At 40.9% G+C, this 18,974-nt stretch overlaps 1 protein-coding gene and 1 pseudogene across 3 annotated transcripts in view; one reads left to right on the top strand and one right to left on the bottom strand.

Annotated features, from left to right (window-relative positions):
• Window positions 1-18,974, bottom strand: part of Dnah5 (dynein, axonemal, heavy chain 5) — a 317,737-nt gene that overhangs the window by 16,421 nt on the left and 282,342 nt on the right. For all 3 annotated transcript variants that reach the window (XM_039103563.2, XM_063281529.1, NM_001419569.1), the window contains 7 exons: window positions 17,054-17,203; window positions 10,517-10,762; window positions 9,536-9,755; window positions 8,298-8,503; window positions 7,341-7,544; window positions 5,303-5,518; window positions 3,462-3,674 (listed from right to left, as the gene is read on the bottom strand). In XM_039103563.2, coding sequence (XP_038959491.1) covers window positions 3,462-3,674; window positions 5,303-5,518; window positions 7,341-7,544; window positions 8,298-8,503; window positions 9,536-9,755; window positions 10,517-10,762; window positions 17,054-17,203 — 1,455 coding nt within the window. The remainder of the gene's footprint in view (window positions 1-3,461; window positions 3,675-5,302; window positions 5,519-7,340; window positions 7,545-8,297; window positions 8,504-9,535; window positions 9,756-10,516; window positions 10,763-17,053; window positions 17,204-18,974) is intronic.
• tuba1c-ps4 (tubulin, alpha 1C, pseudogene 4) lies at window positions 1,331-2,379 on the top strand (annotated as a pseudogene).

The following is an 18,974-nucleotide window of genomic DNA, read 5'->3' as shown; positions in this document are numbered from 1 at the left end:
ACAACTCGTGCTTTCTATGCTTTCTGATCTCCCAAATGGTTAAGCTGGGTCCATTGCTTAAAAACTGACTCAAGAACTGTGAGAGGAAGATATGGGCACTGCCTGACTAGGACGTCTACACATAGTCCTTCTCACCCACTTCATGTGCCTTGGGCTTTGATAACTTCAGAGTCCATATGTCCAAGTGGCACAGCTTTCAGATGGCAGAGTCTCCACTGGGTTCTCACAGGGTAATTTGGTGGACAAAAGACCCTCTCAACCTCTGAGACACGTATCAAAGTGGGTGACAGCAGCATCTCCTAAAATATCTGAAATACGCTTCAATGTGTCATACATGGGCAGCAGCTTTTAGGAACATCACTGCACTTTTGGGAAATATACAAATTCCTATTAGGGAGTCTAGCTCTTTCTGTCTCATTAGGACTAAACTGTCTGTAGGAAACACATTTTTGCTCAATAGTTTTTTAGGGGAGAAGCTTCAGATTGCAACGCTGTTTGAAGATCATCTTGTCTAATTTTTAGGTTCTATTTTAAGAAACTCTCTTGTCAGCAAATAGCATGCATCTTCTCTAAGAGTGGCCTTTTCAGCAAATGTTCTGCGATCTCACTACTCTGCACTGACCTCTTCTTTGTGAGACCAGATAGAAAAAAGCTAAGTAATTAATCTCTAAAATCTGATCTATACCATCCTCAAAACTCTCTTTTCCACATTCCATTCTCTAACTATAACCTGCTATTTAAAGAATCTGTAAATCGTGAAGTGATGATGTTCATCCTAGAGTCATGGACTATCTAGGAAAAACCTCAGTACCATGCCTGAGAAACCCTCTTTCACATTCATGGTCAGAGGAGTCAAACAGACTCCTAAAACCAAATGCCTTTAAGCTTGGGTATCTCCATAATTCAAAGTTAAGGCTTCATTGCTGAAGACATGATGCACCTCTGATGCAGCACTGCAAGTAATGGATCAGAACCTGATATGGAAGCCTCTGTCCTGAGGACTCACTCTTGTACATGCTGCCAAGGGAAAACCAACCCAGCTGTAAGACCTATGAACCACAACAGTGACTGGACTAACATTTCTAGGATGGGGAATTAGTGGGACATCCGTCTTAGGGATGACCAACAGCGGTCTAATTGAATTTAAAGTCTGATCAGCAGGGAGAAACTCATGTGTGATAATATAAAGTGAGCCACCTTGCCTGAAGAGGACAGAGACCTGTGAAGAAAACCTACTGCTGCCACAATATAAGTTTCTAAAACAATAGAACGGCATCGTAAGTACCTATTCTTATAGCCATGGATGAGTCTATAGCTTATCCCTCAAGATGCTGACAATAACTATATCCATGGTCACTATACCATTGGCAAGGAGATCATTGACCTTGTCTCGGACAGAATTCACAAGTTGGCTGACCAGTGCATGGGTCTCCAGGGCTTCTTGGTTTTCCACAGCTTTGGTGAGGGAACTGGCCCTGGGTTCACCTCCCTGCTGATGGAGCGTCTCTCTGTTGATTATGGAAAGAAATCCAAGCTGGAGTTCTCCATTTAATCAGCCTCCCAGGTTTCCACTGCTGTTGTTGAGCCCTACAATCCTATTCTCATCACCCACACCTCCCTGAAGCACTCTGATTGTGCTTTCATGGTAGACAATGAGGCCATCTATGACATCTGTCATAGAAACCTTGATGTGGAGCGCCCAACCTACACTAACCCTTAACCACCTTATTAGCCAGATTGTACCTTCCATTACTGCTTCCCTCAGATTTGGTGGGGCCCTGAATGTTGATCTGACAGAATTCCAGACCAACCTGGTACCCTACTGTCATATCCACTTCCCTCTGGCCAATTATGCCCCTGTTATCTCTGCTGAGAAAGCCTACCATGAGCAACTTACCGCAGCAGAAATCACCAATACCTGCCTTGAGCCAGCCAATCAAAATGTGACCCTCGCCATGGTAAATACATGGCTTGCTGCCTGCTATACCATGGTGATGTGGTTCCCAAGGATGTTATTGCCGCCATTGACACCGTCAAGACTAAGAGTACCATCCAGTTTGTGGACTGGTGCCCCACTGGCTTAAAGGTTGGCATTAATTATCAATCTCCCACTGTGGTACTTATTGGTGACCTGGCCAGGGTCCAGAGAGCTGTGCACATGCCAAACAATACTGCAGCCATTGCTGAGGCCTGGGCTCACCTAGATCACAAGTTTGATCTGATGTATGCCAAGCATGCCTTTGTGCACTGGTATGTGGGTGAGAGCATAAAGGAGGGGGAGTTCTCTGAGGCCCAGAAGGACATGGCTGTCCTGGAGAAGGATTATAAGGAGGTAAGGTAGATAGTGCTGAAGGAGACAAAGAAGGTGAAGAATATTAACTCCTGTGCTGCAACTTTACATGTCTGTGGTCTCATCTTTGTCTTTCTGTGTGTCCTAAACACAAGCAAAACCAGAGAGAGAGAGAGAGAGAGAGAGAGAGAGAGAGAGAGAGAGAGAGAGAGAAGTTTCTTTTTGTGGAAAATAAAAAGACCATTACAGAAAGGCATAGTTGATCAAAATGCAGAAAACAGAAAACCATGGGATACTCAGCCCCATTTTGTACATCTAGAGTACAATTCCTGTATCTATGGCTCTGAGAACACCACAGAAGATGGGAGTAGAAAATTGGAAGAGACAGAGGACCAGGAAGTCTGCTATGCGATTGTGCCTTCTAGCTATGATGGGGAAGCTGTTCCCATCAAGTCTCAACAATATGGCTGCCTAAGTAAGACCTACACAATTTCAACAGCAGGTGATATCCCAACCTGCATGAAGAAATCTCATGTGTCTCCATGCCTAGATGAAGAGCAATTAACAACTGCTGAGAGAAGGAGAGTGAGTCCTTCCAAGAGATGAGCCCCTGATTGGTATTGTAATACCTAGTGATAAACTCTGGAAACATATACATTAGGTAACATTGCCAGACTCAGCAGACTGTATTTTTGTAGTTATTCATTTGTATGCATATGCGATACCAATGGCTAAAAAACAGATAAATTAGGGAGCAGGGGATGGGTGCACGGGAAGAGAAGAAGGGAAGAGTATGAAGGAACATGATGTAATTATATTTTAATTAAATTTCAAAATAATAAATAAGGAGGAGATGGCCCAGTGATTAATAGCAATTGCTGCTTTTGCAGAGAACCAAGGTTCAGTTCCTAGCACCCACATTTGATGGCTTAACTGCCTGCCTGTAACTCCATATAAGGGGGATCTAATGCTCCACTGTGACTCCGTGGGCACTTGTATGTATGTGAACCACATGTTTGCATTTAAGCACACTTATCCACATAAACTAAATGATTTTAAGTGGAATTTTGAAAACGGGAGAGTCACCACTAAGCATCACTAAACATAAGAGCCATGTGACTCTTTGGTATGATTCTAGCCACTCACAAAGTAAGAGCAGCACTGTACTTGCCTTTTTCCACCGAGCCGGGATTCTGGCATCAAACATGCAATCCAGAGCATCTCGCAGATTGTCGCTCATGATAATGGTGCCATCAACAGCTAGTTTCAGCTCAGTCAGGGTGCTACGGACAAGGCTGAGGACCCTTTGCATCCTGTCAATCTCCTGCCTGAGGAAGATGTTCATGGGCTGGAATGGTCCCATCTTCTGCAGTCTCTCCTTCACCTTCCGTGGAGACATTCAAAGTACATGACAGGAATTAGATACTACTATGATAGTATATGATAGTATAGTATTGTGCCCTGGGGTGTCTAAGGAAGCCCTGCTTTTTACAATGCCATAAATAGTATGTTTTTAGTTTTTTGATAGCAAAATAGAAAAGGTCACATAAGAAAACAAATATCTTGTACAGGACCAGCCCAGGTTTTTTTAGAACATGTGAGAAAAACAGAGAGCCATTAATTCAAAGAAGCATGCACTTTATCAAATGAAGTTACAGGAAATTATTTATTCCCTGCCAATATGGTGTATGTGTGAGTACATGCAGTAGCATGTACATGACACAACCGCCCTGCTGGTTGTCCCAAATAACTGGACATCTATCTTAAGCCTTCTGTTTTTCTCCATAAGCACAGATACCTACTCATTCTTTTCTATTTTAAAGGTATTTAATGAGAAACTTCTGTACAGCAGATAGTGTGTTAGGCTGAACTATTTTATGCTAGAGTGGTTCTAACAAATTCCACAAAAAGAGAGTCTTCAAAAATCTAGTTACCATGTTCTGTTGCATAATTATTCTATTTTAGATATTTTAATTGCTTCATAAATATTTTAACCTCTGGTAGATGCAATGACCTCTTTTCCAACCCTGTAATGAAGAGGCCTTATGAAAGCTGATAACAGTATTGATTTTCTCCAAGCGAGTGATCAGAGATCCTTCCAGGGAAATTATTCTCTTGACAAGGAGCCCTTGAGCTCAGTATTAGTAGACAAAATTGTCTGCATGGCAGGAATAACAGGATGTGGAAGCCATTTGTGTGCTGCTAGGAGCTGTGTCATGAGTTTCTTAGACCATATAGAAAACAAGTCACAGTTTTATCAAAGATTTATAAACTGTATCACAGTAAATTTTCTCAAAACATGCATTCAATGCTAAAACATTAACTTTTATTAATCATAAATTGCTTAGAAGCCATTTATATACTAAAAGGATCAATTTTCAAAGTTATATGAAAAGCCAGCAGAGAGTTGATGTTGGAGAATGCAGTTGACAAAGGAGCAGACCTGCATTGTCTTAAGTGGTCAGAGAGCTGTTTTATGGGTTTTGTTTGCTTGTTTACTTGCTTACTTAAATTTTTTATTTTTATTTGAGGTGATTACAAGGGTTAAAGGAAGATATGGAAAGACTAGGAAATGAGTGGTATTGGTGTACATGATGTGAAATTCCCAGAGTCGATAAAAAATTATGTGTAAAAAATGCAGCCTCCATGAAGGTAAGATGGCCTGCTTCGTAAGTTGTGCATTAAGTCACACACGCACGCGCGCGCACACACACACACACACACACACACACACACACTCACAAACATACACATACAAACATGCATACATGATAACTGGTCCTTCATTCTGACAATATAGTGCTTTCATCTAAACCATTGCATTATAAAGTACTGATAGGAAGGCTCTATAATCCAGCCAGACAAATATCAGTTAGTGATAAGCACAGACGTTCATGCTTCTCTATGGCTTTTTGTGGTGGCTAGTCTGGGATCTCCCTTGCTTCTGGATGTTTATCTCTCACATTTTGTCCACAGACAGACAAGACTGATATGTGGATCTCATGGACTTACTTCAAAAGGACTATAATCTTCTGGAAGCTTCTCCAGCATATCATCAGCCAGACGGGCCACCACAGCCTCCCTTGTCTCATCCCCTCCGCCAGAGCTGTCCTTGGGCTGGATGCCCAGGATAGTGTCCAGTACATCTTTGGCCAGCTTGCTCTGGTAAGTAATGTCAGCATTGGGGTGGAGCCCAAAAACCTCTGGGCTGTCATAGGCAGGCAAGCTCTGAGCAAAGAAAAAAAGAAAAAAATGGATAGATAGATAGATAGATAGATAGATAGATAGATAGATAGATAGATAGATAGACAGACAGACAGATATAAATATAGATAAATAAGTAGATTAAACATGCATTGTTAGCATATACATCAATTGAACTATGGAGTCAAAAACTGAAAATGTTTTAACTAAGATAACCACTCAACTTATGTCTCCCTTGTGATTGGCTACAAACCCCAAAACCCCAATAACCTATCCACATACCCAGAATGAAAACTTGTGACATAAAGAAATACAAAACAGACTGAAGCAAAATTTAACTGGAGACCCCCACCTTCTTGTATGACATGTGAGATTAAAAGGGAGCTTGTGACTAGTCTAGTTTAAATCATTTCGAATAAATTTTGTATAATTAGTAGCTATTGTGTTGCTACAAATAGTAGGAGAATTTTTTGAAGCTTCACTCAAATAAGACTGAGGGCAAAAGCTGTTCTGTCCTAGGGAGAAAAATGGAGACGGGGAAAAGGAAATATTGATAATGTAAGAGAGAACTAGAGTGACAGAGACTGAGACACGGCTGGAGCAGAGCAATCAAACAGGGAGTTTCTGCAACCACTGGGAAAGAGAGAATGTACCCACAAGTTGGCATGTATTTCCATATGCGAATCTCATCATTAACTTTACTATCCTATCACTTCTCCCTCCCCTCCTCTGACTTATGTTTTTCCTTTCACACGTCTTATGAGCAATCTCAGGTCCATTGTGAAATAGGGTCTATATTTAGAAATATAGAGTACAGGTATCCTAAAATTTATAATGTGTCAGACACTTCTCTTTTCCTTGCTAATGATTTAAAGACACACACACTACAGGAAGGCAAATGTTATTTGTTGATTCGAATTAATAAAAGCACAGGGGTGGTAATGTATGATAAACTCATTACATTTATATATCAAAGCCCATAAATATTCTAATAAATGCATCCCTTCGGGGTGCTGGGCTTTAGTTTGTTTATGTGGAGATAAATCTGAGACAGAGACTAAAGCAATGGCTAAATCATGATCTAATACATTCAAGGTACAGAGATGGAATGCAGAAACCTTCAACATTAGCTATTCTTCCCCTACCTATTCCTGACCAGCCTATCCAAAATATACATTACTCTATCTTGGAGAGGCAATTTTCCCGCGAAGGATCATTTGGCAACACCTAGAGACACTTATTGACGTTAAAATCAGGAAGGGAATCTGCCAGCACTTAGTAGATAGAGGCCACAGACCATGCAAAACATCCTACAATGCACAAGAGAGGGTGACATGGCCATAAATTTCAATGCTGCAGGAGTTAAGACGTTCGGTCTTAAACAAGGTGAGTTCATGGATGCCATACCTACATGCAGCCTTAGGCCTGGACTAAGGATTGGTGTCAAGGATTAACCACCTGGGTTAAATGTAGAATAGACTGAGTCCAAAATCTTCCCTTGCTTTACAAGTGCAGTAGCTGAAGTCTCATGGGCAGAGAACCCTACATGACTTCTGCATATCCCCTCCCAACATCCACCTAATCTGTCATCTCACCAAAGAAAATCCACCCTCAAGCCATTAAAACAAACAGAATATGCAAAAGAAGTTCATACAAGACTCATCCTCTGAGCAAAGCTAAGCGTGACAATTGAGAGGTTATAAAAAAAATAGTGAAAGCAGACGCCTTTGCTTATTCCATCATTACAATTAATTTTAAAAGCAATATGAACAGTTTAAATAAATTTTGTAAGGGACAAAGAGTTGCAAAGATGTGTTCTATAGTTAAAACTCTAAAACAAACGAACCTGGATATACTGGAGATAGCCATCCACTGTACTGCATTTTGGAATGTTGTATCCTTGGTAAAAGGTAAAATCTGGTCCAAACATGTTTTCACTGAACCAAACCTTTGCAAATGTGTTCAGCAACCTCTTATCATAGTCATCAGTGACTCTGCCTCCATACTGAATTTCTCCTATCATGTACCGGACAGTGGTCCAGGATACACCCTGGGAACACAAAACACTTATGCATCATCATGTGTTCGCCATCAGCGTCAGCAATACAGTCATTCTTCTTCAGCAATTTCAAGATACAGTACAAAAGCATAATCAAGCAAGCCAAAAGGGGTTGGGGATTTAGCTCAGTGGTAGAGCGCTTGCCTAGGAAGCGCAAGGCCCTGGGTTCGGTCCCCAGCTCCGAAAAAAAGAACCAAAAAAAAAAAAAAAAAAAGCAAGCCAAAGAGAAGAGTTCCTCCAAGGTCACACTTGCTACTTCAAATAGATTCTTGTGAGCAATTCATGTGTTCACACTTCAATATTTTTAAGGTTTACTTTTAATCATTTCAATTCTTAAATTATGTATATGCATATGTCTTGACTGCAGGGTGTACATGTATGAGTGGAGGTGTTGGAGGAGTCCAGGAAAGAGTGTATTCTTCTGGCGCTGGTGTTATGAGCAATTATGAGTTACCTGACATGGGTGCTAGGAACTGACCTTGGGTCTTTCCTTCTCCTCCACCTCACACCCCATCCCTGCCACTGGTCCTTTGAGGCTGTTGTATGAACTGTGAGAAATAGACTGATAATAAATATACTTCCTTTTTTATTCCTAAAATCAAGAAGCGATTGTGACCCAAGTGGACATGCCTCCAAAAGACCCTACAAGCTTATCAAAAACTCATGTGATTCACCCCCATTATGGGAAGCTGGCTGCATCGGTTCAGCCCATGTCATGGTGTGAAGTAGTAGGCAGAAGAGTACCTTCTTGATATCCATATCATCCAGGTGGTTTTGAATGAACTGTACCGTGGCATTGAAGTCTGCTTGGTTAAATTCATAGGGGATATTCCACCCTAGGGGACCGAACTTGCGTCTTTCCTGGACAGTAGAGTGTAGGAAGGCCACTGCATACAGCATGGGCTTCCACTGGGCCCCCACACTAACATCCAGTAGGTCCTGGCTCACGCCTGTCATGGGCAGGGAAGAACGTAGTCATTTTTCATGCACTTCCATTTGTTATTCCTTTTATAAGGAATAAGTCACAATAATTTTTGCACTACTTTTCTTCCATTTATGTAGTAATTATCACTTGAATTTGGACTGTTTAGAGAACATTTATCTTTGAAGCATCTTCTAAAAGCCTAAGTCATGGAGTCATTGATAACACAAGACAAATTCTTACCAAACTCCAAGACAGTGCAAAGATAAAAATCGAGATAAAAGGAAAATGGCTATAAAATGAATCCTATTATTATCACTATGAATTAGTATTAACTAAATACCTGAGGTACATACTAGGAGCATATACTTAATTTAAAATTAGTTAAAGTAACGTATGGAAAAGTTTTCAATATAAGTACATGTACCAAATAATTATTGAACATTATTAAATTATATTATACACATCAATTTCTATTGCTATTATCTTTCAAGATTTATTATCCCATCATCTTATAGATTGGCAGGATTTGGCTATTAGTAGCTACTCCCTCAAGCATAGTTGCAGTTTAAATTGGAATATAATCATATTGCTATTATTGTTATTATTTTGTTATTATTAAATATTTTTCAACAACTTTAGCCTCCTAGATAGCTTTTATTGAACCTTCTATGTAACTCATGACTCTCCTGCTTCAGCCTGCCACATGGTTCATATTCCACCGTTGTTAACTTAGCTGATGCTGTGACTTTTGGATCGGGCCACGCTTATAACTCAGACCTTCCTTTTGGAAGAGACTACTACACTAATTCACGTGTGAAGTAGAGACCACAAATGAGGACGATGTCAACATATGGTGTTGAACAGAAAGGTCATTGTCTAGCTCAGGCACAGTAGAACAATATTGGAAACACAGAAAAAGTGAAGGCAGCACACCATTGACTTAATTCACATCATTTAGCTCTCTATCAGACAAGAAAGAATACTCTGCTTTTATCATTTCTTTAAGAAAACGATATGTGTGCAAATCCTGCAGACTCAGAAGCATCTCCCAGCTCACCACCATAGGTCCTTCTCAGGCCTGCCCGGAGGCCCTGAGGTGGCTCATTGGCAAACTTGATGGACATCTGAAGGAGAGTGATGGGGAACTGCTTGTGAACCTCGGTGGTAATCCACAGGCGGAAAGTATCATGCACAGTCTCCGTTTCTGTGACTACATCCATTAGTTCGTCCAGGAAGTCAAGTCCCAGGTGGCAGTTCTGTAGAAGTACCCATCCTCCCTAAGAAATAGCATCAAATGGAGTGGAAGCCAGGTGAGTTCCCTTCGCCTGGAGATTTCAGCACAACTTTCTTTAGAAACGAAATCATTAAATTTTAAAACAGAAGGATAGTAACCACTTGAAATTAATCTAGGCCAGCTCTAAGAGTTCAGTAATCCTCCCTCGAGACCCACAGTGCAGTTGTAAGTATTGCTGCACACGCTTGTCTCGAAGCACACTACCATGCCAATACACAATGATTCTTTAGAACAGCCTTGGCTGTACCCAAAGCCAAAAAGAGAAAGAGGTAACCCAACTTACAAGTAGAGCCAAGTTCAGCATTTTAAGGCCTGAACCCTAAGACAAAGACAGTGAAGCGATACCAATGACAAGAACACATATTCCAGAAAACTGAACCCTAAGCTGCACATGTCCCCAGGAATGAAGTGTACTTCTGAGAGTGGCCAAGAATGGTACAAGGGCCAAAAAGGCAAGACACCTAGCCCGGACTGAGAGGAGGGGGAATTAGAAAAAAGGAAGTCTATCCCCCAACGTGTATCCCATCTCTCCAAGGGAAGATGAGAGGCTTGGTCTCTAGCAGGCAAACCAGATAGGGTCTGGACTTAAGAACCAGCACCTAGGGTGTAAAACAACTCCACTAAAAATACTTAAAAGAAATAATTTCCCAAACATCTAATCTATGAGATACTTTAAATAAAATCATGTACAATATCCATAACCCAACCTTGAGGTGGATTTTGGATCTAGACATTCGGCCTTACGTTTGCCATGGTCTGGTGCAACAGCTTCCTTGCATGGACCTCCTGGCCCTGGCCCATGGACACATAGCGTGTTTCTATTTTTAGTCTCTTCCCCAAAGCAATGATGGAATCTGTGGGGTCGGAGCCCATGGACAGGAGGCAAATGAGTGGTGTCCGTGGGTCAGATTCCTCCCATGTCTTTTCCAAGTCCAGGATAACTCCCTCTGCATAGTTTTCTCCCATGGAGTCCATGATGTACTTGCGAGCCTGCCAAAGTACAGATCAACAAAAGCACTGTAAACTCCTTCATGTGTTACAATAGTATGGCTTCTGCGAATTAGCTCAAAGACATCCATCTGAACTGGCACAGAACAGGACAGAGGCTCCTTTTCCTGGTATGTGTTTGTTGTTTAATTCTATTTCAATGCTGTCCTCACAGATGCTGTGTTACTTGCCAGACAAAATCATGTAGTTCAGAATCTAAGCTGAATGACTCCATATCCCATTCAACATACTATGGCTTCTTTCTACGCACGAAAGTTCTAGAAACTTTAATGTTTAGGTTGTTAAAACTAACTCCACATAGTTCAACAGTACAATGCTTGAAATATAAGGAGTACTTACCAAATAGATAATCTTTAAATAACTTTATTATGCTTATTAGTGAATTCATTCATTCATTTTTAAAAGATTTACTTGATAATCTGTTCGTAATTTCTATCTTCCTTTTCCATTGGGGGTGGGGTGGATTCTGTCTTTCTTCTATTAATCTTGTTTGAAATTTTAATGAAATCCTGTTCATATGATCAAGTTTTAACTTCATTCTCTCCATAATAAATGCCTGGGTTTTTTTTTTTCTTTTTGCTAAAGAAGTCAGAGTATTTTTTTTCCAAATACCAACTAGTGTGTGTGACCCTTAATCCCTATTCTCTACCTCACAGTTACTGGGTTGCCTATCTCAATATACATACTATCCTCCAATTCCGTTGTTTTCTCCCAACATGTGTAACCTCCACATGCTCCCACAGGGAGATTGCCCAAATCAGTCTTTCTTGCATAACAAGCAGAACCCAACTGTTAGCACATTAACTTGACCTCCCTAAAAGGCAGCAATGAACCTACTCAATCCTATCCCCAGAGGACTGCGCAGGGAGCTTGCCTTCCTCTGAGGTTTCAGACAGACCTAATCTGAAGCATGATTGGTGACCAGCTGCCCAGGGTAAGTAAGCTCAGAGACCGCAAGGTCACTCTGAGAATGAAGACCAAGATGTTCATGATGAGAGGAGAGTTACAGAAATCACACTCAGGATACCTTCAAATCAAAGACAGTTTAATAAGCCTCCCAGCTCTAGGGTGCAGGTCATGACAAGGGAGTCTGGTGGCCTTTGAAGATATCTGGCATCTTCATAAGAGCAGAAATGAGTGCCCCCTGAGACAATAGAAGTAAATATCCAGAATGTTCTACTTTGAGATTTTTCCTTCTGGATAACGTTATCCCTCACCTGGAAAACTGAATATGTTGTGAAATATTCATCTTCTGCATGATGGGAAAGAGACAATAGGTGCACACTCCCCAAGCGTACAGGTGATCATTGAGAAAGAAAGCATTGAGCCACTGCACTATGGATCCCCTCTCCCAGAATATCAGTTCCAACCCTGCCCTGTTACAAACATAATGTCCACTTTACCACCAGTGAAGGATTTAAAATATGCTGATTTGGTACAGTGCACAGTCTTCTTGCCTTGAGAAATATCTCTAAATGATGTTGGGAAGAGACAGTTTGTCCGGGCTGCTTAGGGGACTGTGAAGTTTCTTGTCAGAGCCCTGCTTCACTCAAGGTAGATCAGTAGTAATAAAATAACTAGTCAGGACTTGTGCTTTTCGGTCCTAGAAATGATCATCCATTCAGATCTTGCTCCCTTTTCTGATTTTAGTAATTGAGAGATGTTCTGAAGATATGACGTTCCGTCCAGTTCAGTTTGAGACGTAACATGCCATAATATCTCTCCTGATGTTTTCTAAATTGGCAAGATCCAGTATGAAAGTCTCTATCTTTGTTCTAAATGCCCACATATATTTTTTCTGCATCCCTCTGGCAAGTATTTTAAAAGTTTGCTTATCATGTCCACTGATATAATCAAAAATCACTCAGGGTCACTAAAGGGCTGCAGACAGGAAGTAATTCAAAGGCTGGGCATTCCACGGTTGCAGTCGCTAATCAACCACAGGGACTTGCCATCATTGTAGCTCCTTACAATGTGCCTCACAGGCACTCAAAGCTCAAAGGTTTTCTATTTTAACCTAGTGGGGTATTCAATATCCCCAAAAACTTCACACAAATCTACATGGACCCAATATACTGCCATACAAGCTATTGCAATACAGCAGGGGTCAGATGGCAAATCACTGAAGCTTTTGTGGGTAGATAGTGTCTGTTGCAATTACTTAACCCATCCATTGTACCACAAAAGCACCTCAATATAATGCGTAAACAAAAAAGATGTGGCCTTGTTCCAATAACTTCATAGCCTGATTTGATCAATCTACAATATAGACATGTAATAAAATCCTATAAATGTAAACCATCATTTAATAATAAAAATGGAATAAAAATTTAAAGCATTGCACTGAGATCTGACTATTGCCTAATTTTTACATCATAAACTATCATTCTTCTTCTTGTCTTATGGTACTAAGAATATGTAAATTATGCTTAGTTCCCAAGCTATCTGAGGCACACTGATCAATTTTGTTGGGGAGGCCGAGACATCATTTTACAACTCCTTAATAAAAAAAAAAGCATATATTACTTAGAATGGAAATCATGATGGACTTTTTTAAAAAATAAAATTCTTGTTTCTAGGAAAGAGAGAGATTCTTGGAATCACAGCCACAGTTTCCAATTGGCTTCAAGATCAGAGGCTGCAGTTCATTGTGTGATGTAAGCCTCCAAGACAAAACTCCAACGTGTGTGAGGAGAAACAAATATCCTTACCTCCATAACTTCAGCCCAACATAAGCATCAGTCATAACTGAGTCCCCCTGTGCCCACAAATCCCCATCTTACAAAGGGTATAAAACTTGGTTTGCAATCTCCTCCTTTGTCTAAAGATGTGTGCCAGATGGCCCTACAGAGCAGTGACAAAATGATTCTGCCTTTTGAAACTCATGCTTCACCTCAAGGTTAGACACAGAATGACCAAGTAATAGCAAATAAACTATGAGGCCTTATATCCAAAATATACAAAGAACTCAAGAAGTTAGACCGCAGGGAGACAAATAACCCTATTAAAAAATGGGGTTCAGAGCTAAACAAAGAATTCACAGCTGAGGAATGCCGAATGGCTGAGAAACACCTAAAGAAATGTTCAACATCTTTAGTCATAAGGGAAATGCAAATCAAAACAACCCTGAGATTTCACCTCACACCAGTGACAATGGCTAAGTTCAAAAACTCAGGTGACAGCAGATGCTGGCGAGGATGCGGAGAAAGAGGAACACTCCTCCATTGTTGGTGGGATTGCAGACTGGTACAACCATTCTGGAAATCAGTCTGGAGGTTCCTCAGAAAATTGGACATTGAACTGCCTGAGGATCCAGCTATACCTCTCTTGGGCATATACCCAAAAGATGCCCCAACATATAAAAAAGACACGTGCTCCACTATGTTCATCGCAGCTTTATTTATAATAGCCAGAATCTGGAAAGAACCCAGATGCCCTTCAACAGAGGAATGGCCACAGAAAACGTGGTACATCTGCACAATGGAATATTACTCGGCTATCAAAAACAATGACTTTATGAAATTCGTAGGCAAATGGATGGAACTGGAAAATATCATCCTGAGTGAGGTAACCCAATCACAGAAAAACACACATGGTATGCACTCATTGATAAGTGGCTATTAGCCCAAATGCTTGAATTACCCTAGATGCCTAGAATAAATGAAACTCAAGAGGGATGATCAAAATGTGAATGCTTCACTCCTTCTTTAAAAGGGGAACAAGAATACACTTGGCAGGGAATAGAGAGGCAAAGATTAAAACAGACACAGAAGGAACACCCATTCAGAGCCTGCCCCACATGTGGCCCATGCATATACAGCCACCCAATTAGACAAGATGGATGAAGCAAAGAAGTGCAGGCCGACAGGAGCCGGATGTAGATCTCTCCCGAGAGACACAGCCAGAATACAGCAAATACAGAGGCGAATGCCAGCAGCAAACCACTGAACTGAGAATAGGACCCCCATTGAAGGAATCAGAGAAAGAACTGGAAGAGCTTGAAGGGGCTCGAGACCCCATATGTACAACAATGCCAAGCAACCAGAGCTTCCAGGGACTAAGCCACTACCTAAAGACTATACATGGACTGACCCTGGACTCTGACCTCATAGGTAGCAATGAATATCCTAGTAAGAGCACCAGTGGAAGGGGAAGCCCTGGGTCCTGCTAAGACTGAACCCCCAGTGAACTAGATTGCTGGGGGGAGGGCGGCAAGGGGGGGAGGATGGGGAGGAGAACACCCATAAAGAAGGGGAGGGGGAAGGGGATGTTTGCCCGGAAACCGGGAAAGGGAATAACACTCGAAATGTATATAAGAAATACTCAAGTTAATAAAAAAAAAAGAGGATTGCAACAACAAGACCAATTAATAGCTCAGAACTACACCAGAGTACGCAGCCTAACAAGGGAACATTTAAGCTGAAATGAAGAGGCAAACGAAAGTCATCTGTGCAGTGAACATGCGTGCAGGAATATTGGAGCAGACAAGAATAAGTTGTCTCGTGTGCATGGAGGACATCCAGTACAATTTGTGTAAGTGATGATTTGGTGTGGGCCAGCCCGGCTTCTGCACAGCCTGCCAACCCATAAAACAATAACACCTCATTGGCACAAGTAAATATACAGGCTATATTTTTCACAGGTGACTCCGTCCAAGTCCAAAGAACATTTTGTTCCATCTGGTCTCAATTTCACAGGCTCAAGTTTTGAGTAGGGGTGGGGGAATGAAACTGAGAAGCTACCTCATACAGACTGACCTTCCTTTCTGGCATGTTTTTTTAAATATCACTGTGGATGTAGCATTAGACACCCTCTAGCGGTACAGTGTTCTTGTAGCCAACCCACCTGACAGCCCCTGCTGTGGAGAATCCCGCCAGACAAAATGAAGAGCATCATTTGTAACCTTATACTGCTGGTAGGGAATGGGGACCAAGTGCATCCACTTTGTAGAACTCATATCTAGCAATAAATTTTAAAAGGACTCATACAGATACAAATTTCAGAGGGTATGATATATTTCCAGAGGACCGTCTAGATTTTATTTGGGAACTGAGCATTGTTGTAAGGGCCACGGGAATTCACTGGAGGGCTTGGAAAGCTCATGACGGAATGTCCTTGCCATTTATTTTAAAATGGATGCATCAGAGGGGGCAAGAAGATACAAAGTGTGAATAGTGTGACACTGGTGACCCATCTGAGGATGACAAAGCCTGACAAAGAGGGAGACCTTACAGAGCAATCTCGGGCCCTCACAATCTTTGACACTAAACATTTTCTGGGGGAAATGAGAATGGAGGTAAGGAGGCACGAAGGATAAAGAACCAGCTGCACCTACACCTTCCCTCCAATTCTGCCTTTAAAAAGGGCAACTGTTTGACCATTCACTGGGGCAGAGTAAAAACGATAAAGTTGAAAGGGGAAAGTGAGTAACAGGGTGACCTCAATGCCTTACATGACCAAACTCATTTTTATTTTCTCAATAAGGATCCCGCTACTCTTATGATCCAAGGTACCTGAGTCGAGTTGGAGGTAGTTAACGTCTACATTCTGTAACCCTCCCTACAGACACTAAGGTGAATACAGAGTCTAGCAGGTTTCACTCTATGGTTGCTTTATGAAAGCCATTAACGAGTCTGCCTGTACTGAATTGTGTAAAGATGTAATTGTGAAAGCAAGACCTGTACGTTTTCAGTTGGGGAATGCCTCTTGTGTAAGACCAGAATATAAAAAGTCTTGGAGAAAAGACTTCTTTTGGGGATAAGAGTTCATAGTTAAGCCATTTGCAGAATTTGGTTTTAGGACAGCCTCATTCCTCTCACCTAGAGCTGTGGCATTCTCTAGGGGTGAGCCATGTCTGTCCTGCTAGATGGCTCTCTTGCTGCTTCTGTGGTTTTCTTGCTTATATGAAAGCTGATTTACAGCTAGGAAAATAGAGCAGCTATATCATTTCTGAGTTATTATAAAATGATACATGAGAATAATACATTACTTTTATGTTATTCTTACATGCCAAGCTCAGAATCATGATTTTCTCATTTGCTTTTGTTTTACCACAGGACCAAGGGGGTTTAATAAATCACTTAGGGAAGTGTGCACCTCAGTACTTCATTTGTTGTTTGCGTCTCCATTTATCACATTTGTCTCACTAGGAAATTGCTTAGAAGCCCACAAGGAAATTCTGGTTGATAATCACATTCAAAATACTTCTTTAAATTTAAAGGAAACTTCTCCTTTAGAACCTTCTCTGTTCTTTCCTTTTAATACATATTTTACCTGGGCAATGGTTCTGTCGGGACACCAGGACCTAATAAGAAGGAGGCGTCTAAAGCAGTCAAGAGATTTATCGTAGGCATTAGGAAGTGGCTCCTCTTCTGGGTTTTCTTTGTCAAACCAAATTCTCCACAATTTTTCGTTCCTTGATATCTGAAAACACCATGGGTTAAGAAGTGTGTCATGTCCCACAAAAGTCTTTCAGTGATTTTTCATGGTCATTTTCCGTCAAACTTTCTGACCATTCTAGGCATATGTAAGCTACTTTCACTACGTTTAAGCTTTATATCCTAGGAACAATGTCTGACTGTATAAGATCACAGACGACTTATTCCAAAATCAGTCTAGGTTAGCACCGGTCTATAGCTAGCTGCCAAGGGAGGAGGAGTCCTGAAATACTTGATTTCACCTCTGCCTTTACAGTAATAAATTTATAAGGAAAGAAAAATCAATGGAGTCTCATTTTCATTATCTTGAGGAAGTCTTATTCGCTCCATAAAAATCCTCTTATAATTAGGCCCCATTCATTCATGTTTTCTCATTTCCTAGGACCACTTCTGACACAAAGGAAGGCACTTAATACATATTTGTTATTGAATAAACCGGTTTGGGATCAATATTCTATCGACCTAAAGTAATTTGAGATATTATATTTAATATCATCATCACACAGATGATCAGAGACCTGCTGCTTGTAAGCACTTGGCAAAGCACACGGAGCATTACCCTCTGGAGTTAGGTACCAATAGGACACCAGACTTACAGAGGCAAGAACATCAAAAGCGTCAAACAAACAAATCACATCTATAAACTAACACACTCATATATCTTCTGATAATCCACTTGATGAAAGCCCCAAGGCTACTTCCTAGTTTAATGAAAGGAAGAATGTCCTGGGTTTGCATTTAGAAATTATCATATTAGAAAAAAATCTGCTTTTCATGATGCATGAAATATTCTGTTGTATGATGGGGCAGGATTTCAGGCATGACACACTCTCTCAAAAGCGGTTATCTCTGACCAGAATGATCCAGGGATGATTCCTGGTGTGTTCTGCTGGAAGAATAAACTACAGTACTAGAGTACATTAATAACTCAAAAAATGAGTTATTTTACCCAAAACAATTGACTATACACAAATTACTGGTTAGTAATAACACCAGTTATGAGCCAAGGTATAAAATAAATCAGAATTCATGTGCCTGGTGAACGTGAATGTTAGAAGTTAAAAACCCATCTCAAGACACTTCCTGGTCAGAAACAATCAGCCATATCCCCTTCAATCTGCCCCATGGGGGGTGAATTATGCTGTTAATCTTAATTCTCTAAGGCCACCATATATTGAAAAATATCTCCTTCCAGCCTTGTCCTACACTCAAATTTTATGATTCCAGTACATACATAGATTTTGGGCAACTAAATGATTTAAAGAACACTGAAATCTATAGATAAAGACACAAATGTTAGCATGAGTTTCAGACCTGATAAATAACTGAAATAAAACCAGGAGTAAGAGCAGAGGAAGAGAAAAGAGAGAGACAAGGACAAGGAAGTTTAGTAGAAAGGATTGTTTACACTTCTATTTAATCTCTAAAGAGAGCACACGTGTATAATTATGAATGCACATAGTTATTCTATCAAATCCGAGCTATCAGTCTTCCTCTGTATAGCCCTTCCTGCATATAGACCTGTATGTAGACCTTCAGTGATGATAGTGACAATGCTGAAACAATTCTTATTAAACTTCCTGGGCACACTTCTTCCTGAGTAGCTGGCCTTCAATGAGAGCTGTTGCTTTCAGACTGTGGATAAGCTGCAGGAAGCCCAAATATCAAAGGCATGCAATACCCTCTAAGACTGACAGTGTGGGAAGCATCTCTCTCCCACAAACGCTGCAGCAATGGGTCTGAAAGCTGCTCACCAT

This window comes from Rattus norvegicus, chromosome 2, assembly GCF_036323735.1.
Source record: "Rattus norvegicus strain BN/NHsdMcwi chromosome 2, GRCr8, whole genome shotgun sequence".
In the NCBI taxonomy this organism is placed as follows: Eukaryota; Metazoa; Chordata; class Mammalia; order Rodentia; family Muridae; genus Rattus; species Rattus norvegicus.
The sequence above is the reverse complement of the archived record's forward strand: the minus strand, read 5'-3'. Positions and strand labels throughout refer to the sequence as shown.